Source organism: Amia ocellicauda, chromosome 19 (assembly GCF_036373705.1).
Source record: "Amia ocellicauda isolate fAmiCal2 chromosome 19, fAmiCal2.hap1, whole genome shotgun sequence".
Classification (NCBI taxonomy): Eukaryota; Metazoa; Chordata; class Actinopteri; order Amiiformes; family Amiidae; genus Amia; species Amia ocellicauda.
The window spans coordinates 9,484,509-9,500,290 of NC_089868.1; the positions used below are offsets into that span (position 1 = coordinate 9,484,509).

Here is a 15,782-nt window from a genome sequence, read left to right on the forward strand (position 1 = left end):
TTATACAGTCTTGGAGCAATTAGGTTTTCATTTTCAGTAAGCAATTTATTCATAAAAAACAGTTACCGCTAATTAGAGATTATTTATAATGAAAACACACTTCCTGCATCAAGGACCTGATTAACTGATCTTCAGTTAATAGAATGACTGAAACACGATTAATTGATTTATAAACATTCATTTCTGCTTTAGGATTATGGTTTACCAGCTGGTTTATAGTCTCCAGGACCAAAGTTTAGGATCTATGAATGATGCGAGCTTTCTAACGTTGGCGTTTCATGTGGAATCAAAGATTGTGATTGTATTGTTCACAATTTTTTTCATGCTGGCAATTTCTCCCCTGCTGTGGGCAGAAAGTGTGCATTGCGTTCAAGTGTGACAAGTAGCTAGCAAGTAAAAAATACCTTCTCGCAGAGATACTAGTAAGATGTAAAACTATCATACAGGTGATTATTCATGAAGAAATATCATCTGTCAACAGAATACAGTGCAGATCATCTCTTGGTTCTTATTTAAAATGCTGAAACTGCCACATACACACTGAACTAGTAAAAATTAATATCTAACCTTTTTTTTCCCCCTCCATCTTATAGTGCCTTTGCTTTCCCGAATCCTGCCTTCAGATGCTTGTAAAATATATAAGCAAGGTATCAACATCAGGTAAGCTTAGTTTCAGATCATTCCACACTTAACTCTGTTTTGATATATACTTTAGCAAAAGCTATATTTTTTTTAATGTGTGTTTAATTTTTTTTATTACTTAATGTATTTTATTGAAGCCCCTTTTCAATAAGAGACACCTGATCTTTCTGCCTCCTTTGAATGCCAATTCTGTGAAATAATGCTGTATCTGTGGAGAATCATTATTTTATCATAGCTTGGTTTGTTTTTGCAAGGGGGGACTTCGTTTTTAAATATTACACAGTTTTCTGTAAAAGGTGTGGGGGAAGGGGAGAGGCTTTGCAGATCACTAAAGATGTCTTAAGATGGTTACTGCCAGTGATCCATATCAGTCGATTTGTCCATTGTCTATCAGGTTGAAAAGCAGCCCCCTGTGGCTATATTAACACCAGAATATTCCCAATTCAGTGTCTGCCCAGATTACTTCTCTTCAGCACAAGGGGCAAGTTAGGATCTTGACCAACACCCATTAAAATTGCTTAGAAAAATAATTGCTTTCTCCTCAGAATGAAAAGTTCTTCCTCCCCACTTTTGTTTTGTTTTCCTACTTAAACAGGATATTGCCTTTAAGTAGCTATGAATTCCTGAGCAGTTTACTCAGAGTCATTTTACCATTGATGCTTGAAGCTGTTGAAACCTAAGAATTAGGCATAAGAAAGCAAGGTGTGTCATTTGACTGTTTTGGTTGGCTGTGCTGTACAGCTAATCACAGTACAGTACTAAAGAGGCGTAGTTAAGAGCGCTGGCTTTAAGTAGGCTTACCATTTTATTTTATTTTAAAATTAAAGAAAAACAAGCCATTATTATTGTTATTTCCTAGGTATTATGTAATACTATCTGGCAGTTTTTCTGTTATGTACTGAAATGACTGTAAATGTTGTGTTTATTTGCTCAGGGCATGTATATCTTAATCTCGTGCTTTCAGGCCATGCTGTGACGTCCACAACCACAAGCCATACCTCTTCATTGATGCAGTACTTTTAATAGTGTAACAAACCTACTCCAGTGCCATATTTGTAGGGCTCAGTTCACTGCTCTCTGTTGTGATTGGTCTTTTGCCATGCAGGCGTTTGTACTCCGTGTTTGCTCAGTATTGGCTTTAGTACCGACTGTAACGTGTCTGACAACTATAGTTCACTAGAGTGTGAAATCACTGTCCACGGGAGCGCTGAACTTTATGCGGCATGTTTGCATGTCCCATTACCTGTTTGCAGTACTAGTAAATATAATTTGTATTGGTATAATAATAATAATAATAATTACAAAAGAGTCCAGTTCATGGGCCTTGACATAATACAATTCTGGCAGTACACAGTTGTCCATAATTCCTGCTGCCACTTAGGTACTGCTCAGTGTTCCTGAAGACGAGTGGATTTCCACCCAGGAAAGCAAAGTAGTGAAGAGGTATATGAAATAATGTAGTTCTCTGTGTTGCTGGGTCTCCTGCTTTCATAACTGCTGCAAGTCTTTGGAGTTTTTCAGAGAGGTAGACAGATGAGCTGTCAGGTACATGAAAGAATGTTTCTTTGTAGCAAGCCTTTGTTGTGTCTCAGGGTCTGTTCTGCCTCCGATCAAACCATATAGAAAGTGGCTTGCTTTTCATTTAGTAGCTTTATTTCACAGAAATGCACCAGGGAAGCAATTTCTGCTTGGGATAACCATTTACATTTGAAATGCAGACCCTCCCCATGAATTCTTAATACTGCCACCTCTTTTATTTTTTGGGGACTTTGGTGTGCTGAAGGTTTCTGTAGTTTTCTCACTTAATGTTAATCTTAAGTTATGTATATTTCCCTGCTATCCTTCAGTAGATGCTGCTTTATGCTAATTTATGTTTTTGGAAAGCCGTAGCACTGTTACACACACAACTTTGTTTTAGATTGTTTACCACATAAACTTTACGTTCCAGAATGTTAAAAAATCTTTCATTTCAACACAACTTCGAAAGTGTTTCACATGGTTTTTTCCTCACTGCCAAGATGTTCTGTATGAAACGGAGAATTTCTTCTCTGTTCCGTGGGTGTCACATAACCCTGGTATTACTTTTCAGATTTTCATTCTGAACACTTCTGCGGGTTCAGACTCGGACACAAGCCCAGATCCAAGAGCTACAGTGTGCTGTTAGCAGACAGTGCAATAATCATGGCTGATGTACTTGGAGCTCTTGCTTTTAAAGTGGCTTGGTTGAGCTCTGTCTTGACATTCTTAAATAAGCCTTTTCAGGAGGAGAAAATCTAAAATGTACAATGTCCAGTCATAGAACAAAACTGATTCACACGAGCCCTAATCTTGCCTCTCTCATTTGTGTCTCAGGCTCGACACCACGCTCATCGACTTCACAGACATGAAGTGTCAACGCGGGGACCTCAGCTTCATTTTCAACGGCGACGCCGCCCCCTCCGAATCCTTCGTGGTGCTGGACAATGAGCAGAAAGTGTACCAGAGGATCCATCACGAGGTGAGCCCACGCAGACTAAAGAGTGTGGCGCAACGGGATGACTCCGCTGTGTGGGTGATGTTTTATGGAAGCACCTCACAAGATTTGAGGCGGCTGACACAAAAAATTGCTTGTTGATGTTTTAGTAGTGTGGGTGAAGAGCTGAGGGAAACTGTAATGTGAGGATTTCCTCTCCTCTTCTGCCAGGTGCTTCAGTTTCTATCACTTCTTCCCAAAGTGCTGATTCATCTATCGATCTCTTTCAGGGGTACTAGATTTGTGTCAATCCGTGTCATTCTATACCACATACCCATCTTGGAAAACCCCATTGTAGTAGTCAGATCATCTTTTTGTGCAGCAATGGAACCAATTCAAGAAAAATTACTCTTCTGATGGATAGGGGGAAAATGCCGTGAGGTTGTCTGTGCACAATCTGCGGTGAGGACTGGCACAAAGTGAGAGTAAACGGGCAGATGGGTGCAGAAAAGATCAAAAGTGCTGACACTGTAGCTCGCACAGAAATCCCTTGCCAAGGTCATCGGTTTAATCCACTTCTCATCCTGTCAGTTCTGGACAGATTTGTACTTGGATATTTTCTTTGCAAACGTCTTACTGCAATTTTGTAAAGCTTTACATTATTTTGTGTGTAAACTGAAGACACCCTGGATAAGGGTGCCTGCAAACAAACAAACAAACAAATAAATAAATACATTAAAATAGTGTTATTCAGAAACCTCCTGTTTACAAAAAAAATTGTTATACATGCTCTATAATCTGTCCTCACTGTAACTGACAATACACTGATCAGGACAAGCATTTAGAAAGAATAAATGTAAATAAGTAAACAAATAGTTATGACTACTAATTTAAATGAGTATGTGTGTCTGTAAGAGTGTGTCAAAAGAGTGTCACAATTATGTTTTCATACAGTGGCGTTGGCAAAAGTACTGCATCTTGAAAATCCTCTCCTAAGCGATACGATGTATTCAACCCGGAGGATTGGACATCTGGCTTCTGCCTTGAAATCCACTTGGTGTTTAGGTCTGCCTCTTACCTGCATACAAATCATATAATTTATATTCCAGGAGTCGGAGATGGAGACGGAGGAAGAGGTGGATATTTTAATGAGCAGCGATATTTATTCCGCGACACTCTCCACCAAATCCATTACCTTTGCCCGGGCCCAGACCGGCTGGCTATTCAGAGAAGACAAAACGGTTTGTTTTCCTTTGCTTCACTCTCTTGCGACGTCGTTCGTTTTCTTTTAGAGGTTTATTTAGAAAGCAACTCGCCTCCAGTTTTGTTTGCGATTGTTTTGTTTTGTTCAAGTCAGATGTCCAAAATCATCAGTCTTCTACAGACTTGCTTTTCATTTAGCAAACCTAACTTACAAAGGAGGGGCAGGGACGATTTAAATCAAACCTGTGCACTGATGTAGTGTCATCAGAATGGATTTGGTTGACATTTAGGGTTCTTCTTAATCTGTGCAGTTTATACACCAATCAGCCATAACATTATGACCACTGACCGGTGAAGTGAATAACACTGATAATCTCGTCATTGGACCTGTCAGTGGGTGTGATATATTAGGCAGCAAGTGAACATTTTGTCCTCAAAGTTGATGCGTTAGAAGCAGGAAAACTGGGCAAGCGTAAGGATCTGAGTGACTTTGACAAGGGCCAAATTGTGATGGCTAGACGACTGGGTCAGAGCATCTCCAAAACTGCAGCTCTTGTGGGGTGTTTCCGGTCTGCAGTGGTCATTACCTATCAAAAGTGGTCCAAGGAAGGAAAAGCGGTGAACCGGCAACAGGGTCATGGGCGGCCAAGGCTCATTGATGCACGTGGGGAGCGAAGGCTGGCCCGTGTGGTCCGATCCAACAGACGAGCAACTGTGGCTCAAATTGCTGAAAAAGTTAATGCTGGTTCTGATAGAAAAGTGTCAGAACACACAGTGCATCGCAGTTTGTTGCATATGGGGCTGCGTAGCCACAGACCAGTCAGGGTGCCTATGCTGACCCCTGTCCACTGCCGAAAGTGCCTACAATGGGCAAGTGAGCATCGGAACTGGACCACGGAGCAATGGAAGAAGGTGGCTTTGTCTGATGAATCACGAGTTCAAGGTGTTGACTTGACCTCCAAATTCCCCAGATCTCAATCCAATCGAGCATCTGTGGGATGTGCTGGACAAACAAGTCCAATCCATGGAGTCCCCACCTCGCAACTTACAGGACTTAAAGGATCTGCTGCTAACATCTTGGTGCCAGATACCACAGCACACCTTCAGAGGTCTAGTGGAGTCCATGCCACGATGGTTCAGGGCTGTTTTGGGACCTACACAATATTAGGCAGGTGGTCATAATGTTATGGCAGATTGGTGTATTTGAGCAGATTGTACTTCAGTTCAGATAAAAGTACATTTTGACTAGCTGTTACTACCATACTGTCAGTTCTCTGCCTTTTTCTGCAATACTTGTTTCAGGGTTTCGGCACATAAGTTGTATTGTATGGAATCCAGTACTTGTATAGATTGTCCCTGCTAATTCTGTAATTAAAATTTGAATGTTCCAGAAAAGCAATTAAGAGTTGTTTCTACAAATAGGCAAAACAACAGTGTAATCCTAGTTTGACTAGGATTATGTTTCTGTAATGCACTGGTTGTTGTTGTTGTTTTGTTTGTTTTTTAATTGATTATTACCTGACATTATATGGGTTTGGTTTAGGAAAGAGTGGGAAATTTCCTGGCGGATTTCTACTCTGTGAATGGTTTGGTTTTGGAGTCAAGAAAGCGAAGGGAACATCTCAGTGAAGAAGACATTCTGAGGAACAAGGCATTGATGGAAAGTCTCAGTAAAGGAGGAAATTTAATTGAGCAGAATTTTGAGGTAAGCCGCACAATTATTTCAGAATACAGAGACCCATTGTCCTGAAATGATACAAGTTTCTCCGGTGTTTCTTTACAAAAAAGTCGGAAAAGATACATGAAACCCCGGAATAGTCAAAAACAGAAAAAATTTAAGTGCAATGTCAGAAAAACTAAAACAAAACGTATATAAAAACGAATATACACATTTTTTCAGGAACCAATCCATTTACCCATGCATATTATTCCCCAAATTGAAAAATGTGCAAATTGAAGCTTGCTCTGCAGCTGTCAGTAAGTTCACCTTCAGTCTCTCTCTCTCTCTCTCACACATTAAATACGCCGCACTGCGCAAGTCCCACCAGGGCTCTCCTGCTGCTCGCTCATTGACTGTGCCTGATGAATAAAAGCTTGTGCTTGCCTCAACCGTGTTCGTGTCCTCCAGCCTACCGCAGCGGCGCGTATTTAGTGCATCTTTGAATATAATAGCATGTGCTACACGGTGAGGAATGATTTCAGGGCTTTTTGTCGTGATTCATGGGTAACATGTTGCAAACTAATGCTCCGACCGTTTCCAAGTGTTGTTTTTGCACTCCTAACGATTAAGATATTGAATGTTTTGATTTAAATGTCAATGTTTTCTAAAAGTCAAATGAAAAGCTAATTAAATGCAGTACATTTTGTGAGATGCACAAACCCTTCTGTATTCTCATTCTGTGTGAGATTCATTAATTCATGTTGTACACAGTTTTGGTTGATCAGGGATTGATACAATGTTATTTTTCTTGGTTAGGACAGACTTAGTTTAAAAGCTGAGAAGGGTGTTTGTTTCTGCAGTTTTCAATGAAGTGTGAAGATGTATGGTATGCAGGTTGGCGCTGTTTTTTAATGTTTTTATTTCTTTTACGGCTGTTGAAGACTTGGTCTCTTTTGGATAATGCAGCCAGATAGTTTAGTTACCTAATACTGCTGTTGTACAGGAGAGATTGAATAAACTATATCCTAAAATGCACGTGCTGTGGCTGTAGTGCAGGGCAGTGTTGATATTCGGCACTGTCGATTTGCCTGAGTTGTTTTGTTGCAAACCTACCTGCTCGGATAATGTTTTGCATATCTGAGCTAATTGGCAAGCTATATTTAATGGCAGGTTGAGGTCAACAACAGTGGGAGTATATCTTCGTTTTTATCCATTTTATTTCTTTATTTTTATCACCATGAGTAAGGAAGTTTGAGAAATCATGGAGTCTTGTATCACACTGCTTTTGAGATTATTTAAATATGTGCAGTTGGATGATACTAATGTAAAACCAGTATCCCCCCCCCCCAAAAGAGAAACTTGAGACCATGGTAATGTTTAATTTAAGGGCTCTTTATTGAATTAGTTCATAATCCCACTATTATATAAATCTGTGAAGCTATTTGTAGTCTTAAAGATTAATTGTGCGGTGAATACGGTGCATTCATTTCTGATCGCTTTTGTGCTCAGTGTGATGCTCGTGTCAAACATCTAGAGTACTCTCTTTGTTACACAACCCAAGAAATGCAGCCAGCTACGAAAAAACAATAAACAGCATGTTATGAAGTCTTTGTGTGGGTTTGTGCCAAATTATGTCTTCGATGGATAGAAGGCCAACTTATTTTATCACATGGAAAAGTGGCTGGGTGCCCATGCTGCCGTCAGAAAGAAGAGTTGGAAAGCAAGTGTAATCACTCAGAATGCAAGAGCACTAAATGCCAGGCACAATGGAAGGTAATGCCTGTATAATGTGGTTTAAAAAGAGAACTGGCATCTTCACCGTGTTGGTCGTTTCCTGGTGTTCTCTCTGCATTGTCTTCAGAAGAGAAACCCTTTCAGCGATTGTTGTATCTTTCAACAATGTTGTGCTTCGGTGTAGTGCAGAAGAGTGGTAACCTGCTAGCGTCATACTGGTACTTTGCCAGCAGGAAGTGAGAGAGCCATCTTCTGTAAAACTATCCAACAGGGTATATATTGGCTTGTGTCCAACTATGACTGCCAGAAGTGGATTAGGTCCACTTAAGAGTCAAGGATTGTCTGCCACTGTGTTTCCATGGTCGTCCTAAGCTGGATTTCTCCTCTGCGTGTAATACCAGTGCCTCGTATGAGAATCAAAGGTACGCCTTACAGTCATGAGGTCTTTCTCTGAAGCGTTGCACTGTAGTGGAGTTTTGGGGTGAGGTGCTCATGTTGCTGTCATCCTTTTTGTGCTTAGATGTTTATCATCTTTGCAAGTAAGACCACAATGTTCCCAGTTTTCCAAGTGCTACAGCTTTTTTCGTATGGAAATGGCATAATAACAGCAGACCTGTCAACTCTCACGCATCTCGTGTCAGACTCTTGTATTAATGTCCCGACATTATCACAACTGTTTGTCACAATTTCAAATGAACTATAAAGCCTGTGATTATTCGTTTTATAAAGGAATATTTTGCAATTACTGCTGTAATTGACCGACCAATATGTTTTTCTTTTTCATTTTTTAGTTTAGCAATGTGAGCTGCAATTAAAATGCCTTAACATTAGCGTCCTTGTGGCAGTTTTCCGGTCACAACAGCGAAATACAAAATGTTTAAGACCTATCGAACTAGCTATTTTATACAATCTAGTTGACCAAACGATTGGCTTTTCCTATCCAAACCACACTCGGACTGCCGCTCCGTGTTCGCAAACGGAACTGTGCGTTCGAGATCCAGCGAATACACAATACATAGCAATAGCCGGCTGTGTGTGTATTTATGTGTTCTGAATTCTGAAACATTTTGATCCAGGTAATTAAAAAGTCAGTAATTATGACTATGAAACGTAATTAAAAGTCATTATTTTTCCACATCCTTAACCACCTTACATCTGCTTCATTGGTCTACATGAGACTGTCCAGATGCCATATATTTTCAAAAAACATGCTATTGCGGTTTGCCAAATCAACTAACATACCAACACTACAACGTCCTCAAATTAATCCGTATTTTAAAACATACCGACAAATACTCGTAACAGAAACTAAAAGTTGTGTTCCCGTACACTTGTTGGCCACCCGCCAATGTGGCGGGTAAAGTTTATAGATTTACCTGACACTGTCTAAATCTACCTGCATTTGGCGGGTGGCGGGTGTTCATTTTATTCCCTGATGGGGAACAAAACATCAGACTACTTTAAAAAAAACACTAATCTAAGCTTATAAAATATCCGACCAATTTGGCAAAAGGCACAGTTTAACTTCAGGATGGTCAGTGTGTAGTTAGGCATAATAAAATGTAGTTTTGTCTTTAGTACCTGGACATGTATTTAATTGTAGCTGAATTGTACAAAAATAAAAATATTCTATCTATCGATAAATGTTGTTTGATGAAGAAAAATCCTTTTCTAGAAGAAAACTGGTTGACAGCCCCACTGTTTTGTCCAGTTGAAAATAATGAAGTATTAATTTGTTTTGAATTTTGAAAATCCATTTGTTTATTTTTACCTCCGCTACTTAATACACTGAGTTACGCCTTTCAAAAACATTAAAAAAAAAAAAAAAAAACGTAATGTATTTGCTCTCTCCTCTTCCAGGTAACTAGCTAATTTCCATGTAATCAATGCTAGATCATCTACTTACCTGTGTAAATAACCTAGACTGGTTAGGCAAGGATTTTTTTCCATGTGGATAAATTCACTACACACTGACCAGTAAAATACACAGAAGATAAGAGTGCCTGTTCTACCCACTTTGATAATGCGTTGGAGCCCTCTAGTGTAAATAAACATCAACTTTATTTTCTTCTCAAAGCAGTTTTACTGCTGTCCATTTTGTTGAAATTGCACAGTGTTGTTTGAAAGAGAAGACTGTGAGTTTTAAGATGTAATCTGGACCATTTTATGGCCGGCTTGGATGTTTTTATTTTACAAAACTCAGCCATACTCCATTACCTTACCATAACCCAATCAAACCATTTGTTGATACATTTGACCCTTTATTTGCCTTCTTTGCTGGTCAGCCAAATTACTTTTGCCAGAACAGGATTTTGGCCAACTATGTTCATAGCCACCAGTCCAAGTGAAATCTGGTGCTTCTTCAACTCCTGTCCTTCTCTTCCTCTTCCCTTAGCCTGTGCGGCGGCAGTCTCTCACCCCACCTTCACCAAACACTATTTCCTGGGAGGAGTACATCTCGGCCGAAAATGGAAAGTGAGTGATCCCGCTTGATGACGATGAAAATGGGGACAAGAGTAAATTCACCAGGAACTCTCATTTTCTGACTTTTCTCCTGGCATCTCTTTGCCCCTTTTGAAAATGATCTGTGTATGAAATGGAGAAAGCACTGAGGGTTTTTGATTTCAGCTCTCCCATTTATTTAGGAATGCATGTATTTATAAACACCTGAAGTTAATGTTACATGGTAAAAAAAATGCTTTTTGCATAATGGAGTTCTCACTGTTGTTTGAATGCATTTCATTGCAATTTGTTTTTTGGTGTAGCAGATTATTCATTATATAAAATATTAAGTACAGATATGGTGCATGTATCTTCTGTACGTTAGATGGGAGAAACAATTATAATGAGTATACTTGTATATTTTTATGCAGATTTTTTGGGCTTGTGTGAATGTTTCTTATAACTCTATAAAGTCTTTCTCAGTCAATGCCCAATCCTCAGTTGCTCTTGCTTTACAGAGCCCCTCACCTTGGTAGGGAGCTGGTCTGCAAAGAAAGCAAGAAAAACTTCAAAGCAACTATAGCCATGAGCCAGGACTTCCCCTTGGGTATTGAGTCGTAAGTGTCTTTCTCTTTAAACTTGTCTCTATTTTTACATTTTTATACTATTTTTTTTCTCCTAAATGGACTGAATTTGTTGGGCTCCTCAGTAGCCACATTTAGTACTGATAAAATAAATTCTGTGGTGAATCCTAGATTACATTTAAGTCACCTGTGAAATGAAGTTAGAGGTTTTAGTTAATAAAGTATGGACAAAAAATAAAAACGTATTTGTAAGTAAGTTCAGCTATCACTCCTGTGGCAAGTAGCGGCCAGTTTTAATTAAGACTGGTACAATTCAGGACCGTTTACATTCACTGCATCCATCATTAAAATTGACATAAATAAACTAACAATATCACGTGATGCTGATTGTAATGTAGAAGAGGTGTTTTGTTTCCACTCTTGTGATTTAAGTAAGCACTTCAAGAAGACCATTCAGGGCTGTGTTTTGAAATGTGATCACATTCATTTAATACTGTAATATAATATGTTGTTTGTCTGGTTTTGTTTTCATTCTTTTAGGTTATTAAATGTTCTAGAGGTAATAGCACCTTTTAAGCACTTTAACAAGCTCAGAGAATTTGTTCAAATGAAACTCCCTCCTGGATTTCCCGTCAAACTAGGTAAGACCTTGGGCAAGCATTCTCCCTGTGACTACGCTGTGTGTTTTTCTTGTTTTACTACAAACTGTACCCAAAACAAAGCTTCTGTGCTTTACATTTAAAGTGTAGTGGTTTAAGTAAATCACAGGATACACAGATGAAGAAGTAACACATTTATTATATAAAACAAATACAGGTTACATGAAGTGAAGAAAATAACTAACGATGGTAATGGAGTTGGAAGAAGCCTTTCTGTATCTTGTGATGAACAATAGGTTACAATCTTTTCTATCAGAAGTGATCTTATTAAAATAAGTTGTTTGTTAAGTATCTAAAAGACAATGGTTGGTTAAAGTAGTTGAACCTATTAACCTTAAGGCAGAGGCAGGGTAACATGATTTCTGTAGCATCCTTAGTATTGAAAGAAGTTACAGACCAAAATTATTTAGCAAACTAATAATTAAAGTAGCTCCCAGAAAGGGGTAAATACAAACTAATGATTTGCTTTATAAACAGACCTGAATTAACAACATGAAACAATTGATAATACAAAGAATATTAAGAAAATACTAAAATGAAATGTTCCCACTACAAAAGGCAAACCTTTTAATTGAGCAAGGTCTTTTTAAACAGTTGTCTGTGTTCAAGGACATATTTTATAACGTGTATCAACAGAATGTAATTGAAGTCACTAGGTTCTGACCCCCTTATTACATTTAAAAAAGTATGTCTAATGATTTTTTAGAAGAGAGGGAAGGAAAACAAATGTCTAGTCTAAACACGATACAATGAAGCCTTTTAGCAATTGAGGATGCAAGTGTTTCCATAAACTGTTTTTGAAAAACACATCTGCTTAGACAAATGGCTGCGATTACACAAGAAAAGCTTACATATACTTTGTTCTTCCAGATATACCCGTGTTCCCCACCATTACAGCAACTGTGACATTTCAGGAGTTCCGCTACGATGAATTTGAAGACGCCATCTTCACCATCCCCAGTGACTATAAGGAGGACCCCAGCCGATTCCCTGACCTTTAACCTCTTCGAAGCAAGTCCCTGGGTATCTGCTCAACGGAATAGAGCTGACCAAAAAAGAAAAAACAATTGGCCCCAGAAAATGCATTGACATGTAATTGGGGTGGGGGGGATTTTGTCAGTTTTACATTGTTATAATAAATAATGGTTACAAAGGGATACATTCTGTATTGAGGCACTGAGGTCATAGTGTAGGACTTTTTTTTCCCCCACGTCCTACGGTCTGCCTTTTTTGTTAAAGGCAGCAATACTATTGGGAGCTTCCAAACCTTTCAGAGTATCCCGGTGACATTGAACTGCGTCACTTAAGGCAAGGGGTTTCATGTTTTTACTCCATTCCTTTGCTACCACAGTTCACAAAGAACCTATGTAAAGAAAAAAAACATACAAAAATGGGAATGTCTTAACTAATACTCTACAGCAAAGCTATCCTGAGCACCTCACAGAGTTGCGAAGGTGCCCTCATTATTCTTGTTTTTGCCTTGTTTTCATCAACGTTTGTAAAATGTGTAACCAAATGTACAATTCAGTAAATGGAAAAGTATTGGACGATGTACATTTCAAGTTAGGAAGAATGCTTTTTGCTAGTTGACTGGATAATATTAAAAAGCAACCCTTAATTAAGTAAATCTAATTGGCATTTTTACAGATTGCAAAGACCACACTTTTTTTTCCCCCCTAATTTGTTTTCCTGTGCAGGGTGTACATAGTCTATTTTTGGGTTAGTTCTGTGTTACCTCACATCTGTTGGTTTTATTATTCCATCTCGTGCATATGAGGTAATCGTGGGATAGTTGCCTTTCTGGAAGACTGACTGGGTGGTAAAGTGCAGCTGTTTTTTTTGTTTTTGTTTTTTTATGCAAAGTCTTTTTGTGAATGATGCCAAGGGATTATTAAAGGTTTTTTTATATTTGTTTTGTGCTGGCAGTGAATAGGTTTATAAGTACTGTATGAATACGATCTTTTTGGATGAGTCACTGTTACCTTAAATTGGGTAAAATTTATTTAAACACATGCCTATCAGTTCCTCTGTGCTTTATGATTTAGTGCTATTAGACTATCACGTTGCATCATATTTACTCCCGATACCTTGCCTTGGCATTAAACCGGGCACAGGACATGCCTAGGGAAGCTATACCAGTCTAGCCACCAAGAGTATCACTACAGTTGTGTACAGTTATACATCTGTAATATACCTCATGAGTTTCCAAGTTTTGAAATAACAAATGCGATCTTTGTAATGGACTGTTATGCCCTTCTTTGATATAGTGCAGCTTCTGTAGATAGATTTTACATCTTTTCTACAACGGAAAATGTATAGGGGATTTTCCTTCTCTTCTGTGGAAAAACACACGCAAAGATGTTTTTAATAACACAATTAACAGCGTAGAGGGTTTTGGATCCATGGAGCTTTTTCAATTGAAACTTCAGCGTCAGTCTTGGAATGGCGAAAAAGGGCCCTAGAGGCTGTCAAACTCTGGATCCCCACGGCTGCCAGGTCCTCTTGCGTTTGGTTCAGTCTGAGAATTTTGTTGAGCTCATTACTTCATCTGGGGAAAAAATAAATAAAAAATTCTCCTTAAGGATGCACTACGGAAGACACTTGGGCTTGGCTTGGCTTGAGTTGTTAATAAATGAAAAGGTAGGTCATCTCGATCCCAGCAGATCACTCGAGGAAGAACAATTCAGGCAAGACAAAAATCAGATGACCTGCAGCCGTTGGTGGAGGACAGGTTGAGTCCCTGGACTAGAAGTAAATTATTCTTACGTTTTTTTATTTTGTTTTAGCTATGTGCTTTAGGAACTCAGATTTCCAGAGCAGCAGCATTATTTATGTCAATTTGGTACACTAATTATTGTGTTTGCTCACACTTTGTATTGTCCTTTATTTTGTTGTTGGATTATGTTTGGTTTTGTTCTCTCCTTTCTTCCACTGTTCCGCTTAACACGACCACAACGATCTTAAATGATACCATTAAATGCTTCCATGTCTCACTACTGGATAGTGAGTTACACCTCTCCTAAGTTGTAAACTTTGTAGCTGTTTTTATACTGACCTGCCTCACATGTTTTATCTTTTGAAGTTTTTGTGCTTGGTGTTTGAGATAGTTATGATAGTAGACTTTTGGTTTTGTTTCTTTCTTTGTGTTTTTTAAAGTTCTGTACCATGGCTTGTGCTTTCAGGACTTAGTATACACACTGCAAGTCTTACTTGCATTTACATGCATAAGATGCAGATTGTACAGCAAGAACATTATATAAGCCTGCCACACTATTTTCATATAAAAAAAAAACAAATGTACCTAAATAAAATGTTCACGTATCAAGAGAGAGAAAGTGTAATTTTCCTTCTTAAGTTGATTTCTATAGTGTGAACGTGCTTGATAGACCTTGCATATCAACCGGAATTCTTTCATACAGAATTGTTCCCCTGCATGGTGCTCCTAAGTGGCACATTCACAGCAAACTGGACAAACTGGTCTCTATCCCAGCGTATGTCATTGCTTGCTGTGACCAGGACTTCACAAAATGCAGTGCACAGTTGGCCGAGTGGTTTGGAAGCTGACTGGGGAATATCCCAACTGACTCCCATAGTTGCTCAGGCACATGCAAATTTATGGTCTTAGCAGTTTCATTAAATCCTCCAGTTGCTGATAGAAGAACTTGTATGTTACCTGAGCATGGAGTACAAAGAAAAGCTGATGTATTTGGCAGCTTGAGTGTTGGAGGCAGTGTAATGGAATTGAGTTCAGTCATTCGCCATGTTTTAATATATGGACTTGTGTACTGTAATTTAAGCACACTTTTAGCTTGCTTTTAAAAATGCTTCACTAATTTCTATTGCACACACTAAAATGCTCCTCTTTAGTTTAAGCATGAGTGAAATCATTATCCAATGTTGATTAGCTAGAACAAAAAGGCACACCAATAGAATGTATTGGTTACATATACTGCTATCAATGCAAATAGTCTGTCTACCTGAAGTGGTAGTCTTTGGATAGTGGCAACCATTGGTCCTGATAATGGATTAGCGGATTAGCAGATGAAATGCTATCCATTACTGAATTTTGTATTGCTTTTGGTTATTTGCCATGCCAGCAAATTTTCAATATGTCAATAATTCCAAGGTGTTCCAAGTGAATTGTGTATTTTATGCTGCTGTGTTCTTTTCATTCTTGTAATATAAAATGTATTTTTTTAATCTTCAATGCACATCAACCCAGCAGCAAATGTACGAAGGCAACTTTTACATACTAGAATAGATGCAGCTGTGGGCACTATAAAGACTGCCCTGCTCGAAATAAGTTCTGTCTGCAGAAGAGAGGGCTGCAAAGGTGAGGAAGACTCCGATGTGGCTAATGAAAATCAAAAGGAAGTGATGTGCTATGCTACCCCTCTATATGGTAT

At 38.7% G+C, this 15,782-nt stretch overlaps 1 protein-coding gene across 1 annotated transcript in view; it reads left to right on the forward strand.

Moving 5' to 3' along the window:
• ankrd13c (ankyrin repeat domain 13C) overlaps positions 1 to 14,711 on the forward strand; it is a 54,252-nt gene extending 39,541 nt beyond the window's left edge. The window contains exons 6-13 of the mRNA XM_066691780.1: positions 594 to 660; positions 2,995 to 3,139; positions 4,204 to 4,335; positions 5,841 to 6,002; positions 10,087 to 10,166; positions 10,652 to 10,750; positions 11,258 to 11,358; positions 12,247 to 14,711. Coding sequence (XP_066547877.1) covers positions 594 to 660; positions 2,995 to 3,139; positions 4,204 to 4,335; positions 5,841 to 6,002; positions 10,087 to 10,166; positions 10,652 to 10,750; positions 11,258 to 11,358; positions 12,247 to 12,377 — 917 coding nt within the window. The 3' untranslated portion in view covers positions 12,378 to 14,711. The remainder of the gene's footprint in view (positions 1 to 593; positions 661 to 2,994; positions 3,140 to 4,203; positions 4,336 to 5,840; positions 6,003 to 10,086; positions 10,167 to 10,651; positions 10,751 to 11,257; positions 11,359 to 12,246) is intronic.
• Positions 14,712 to 15,782: the final 1,071 nt, after the last annotated feature.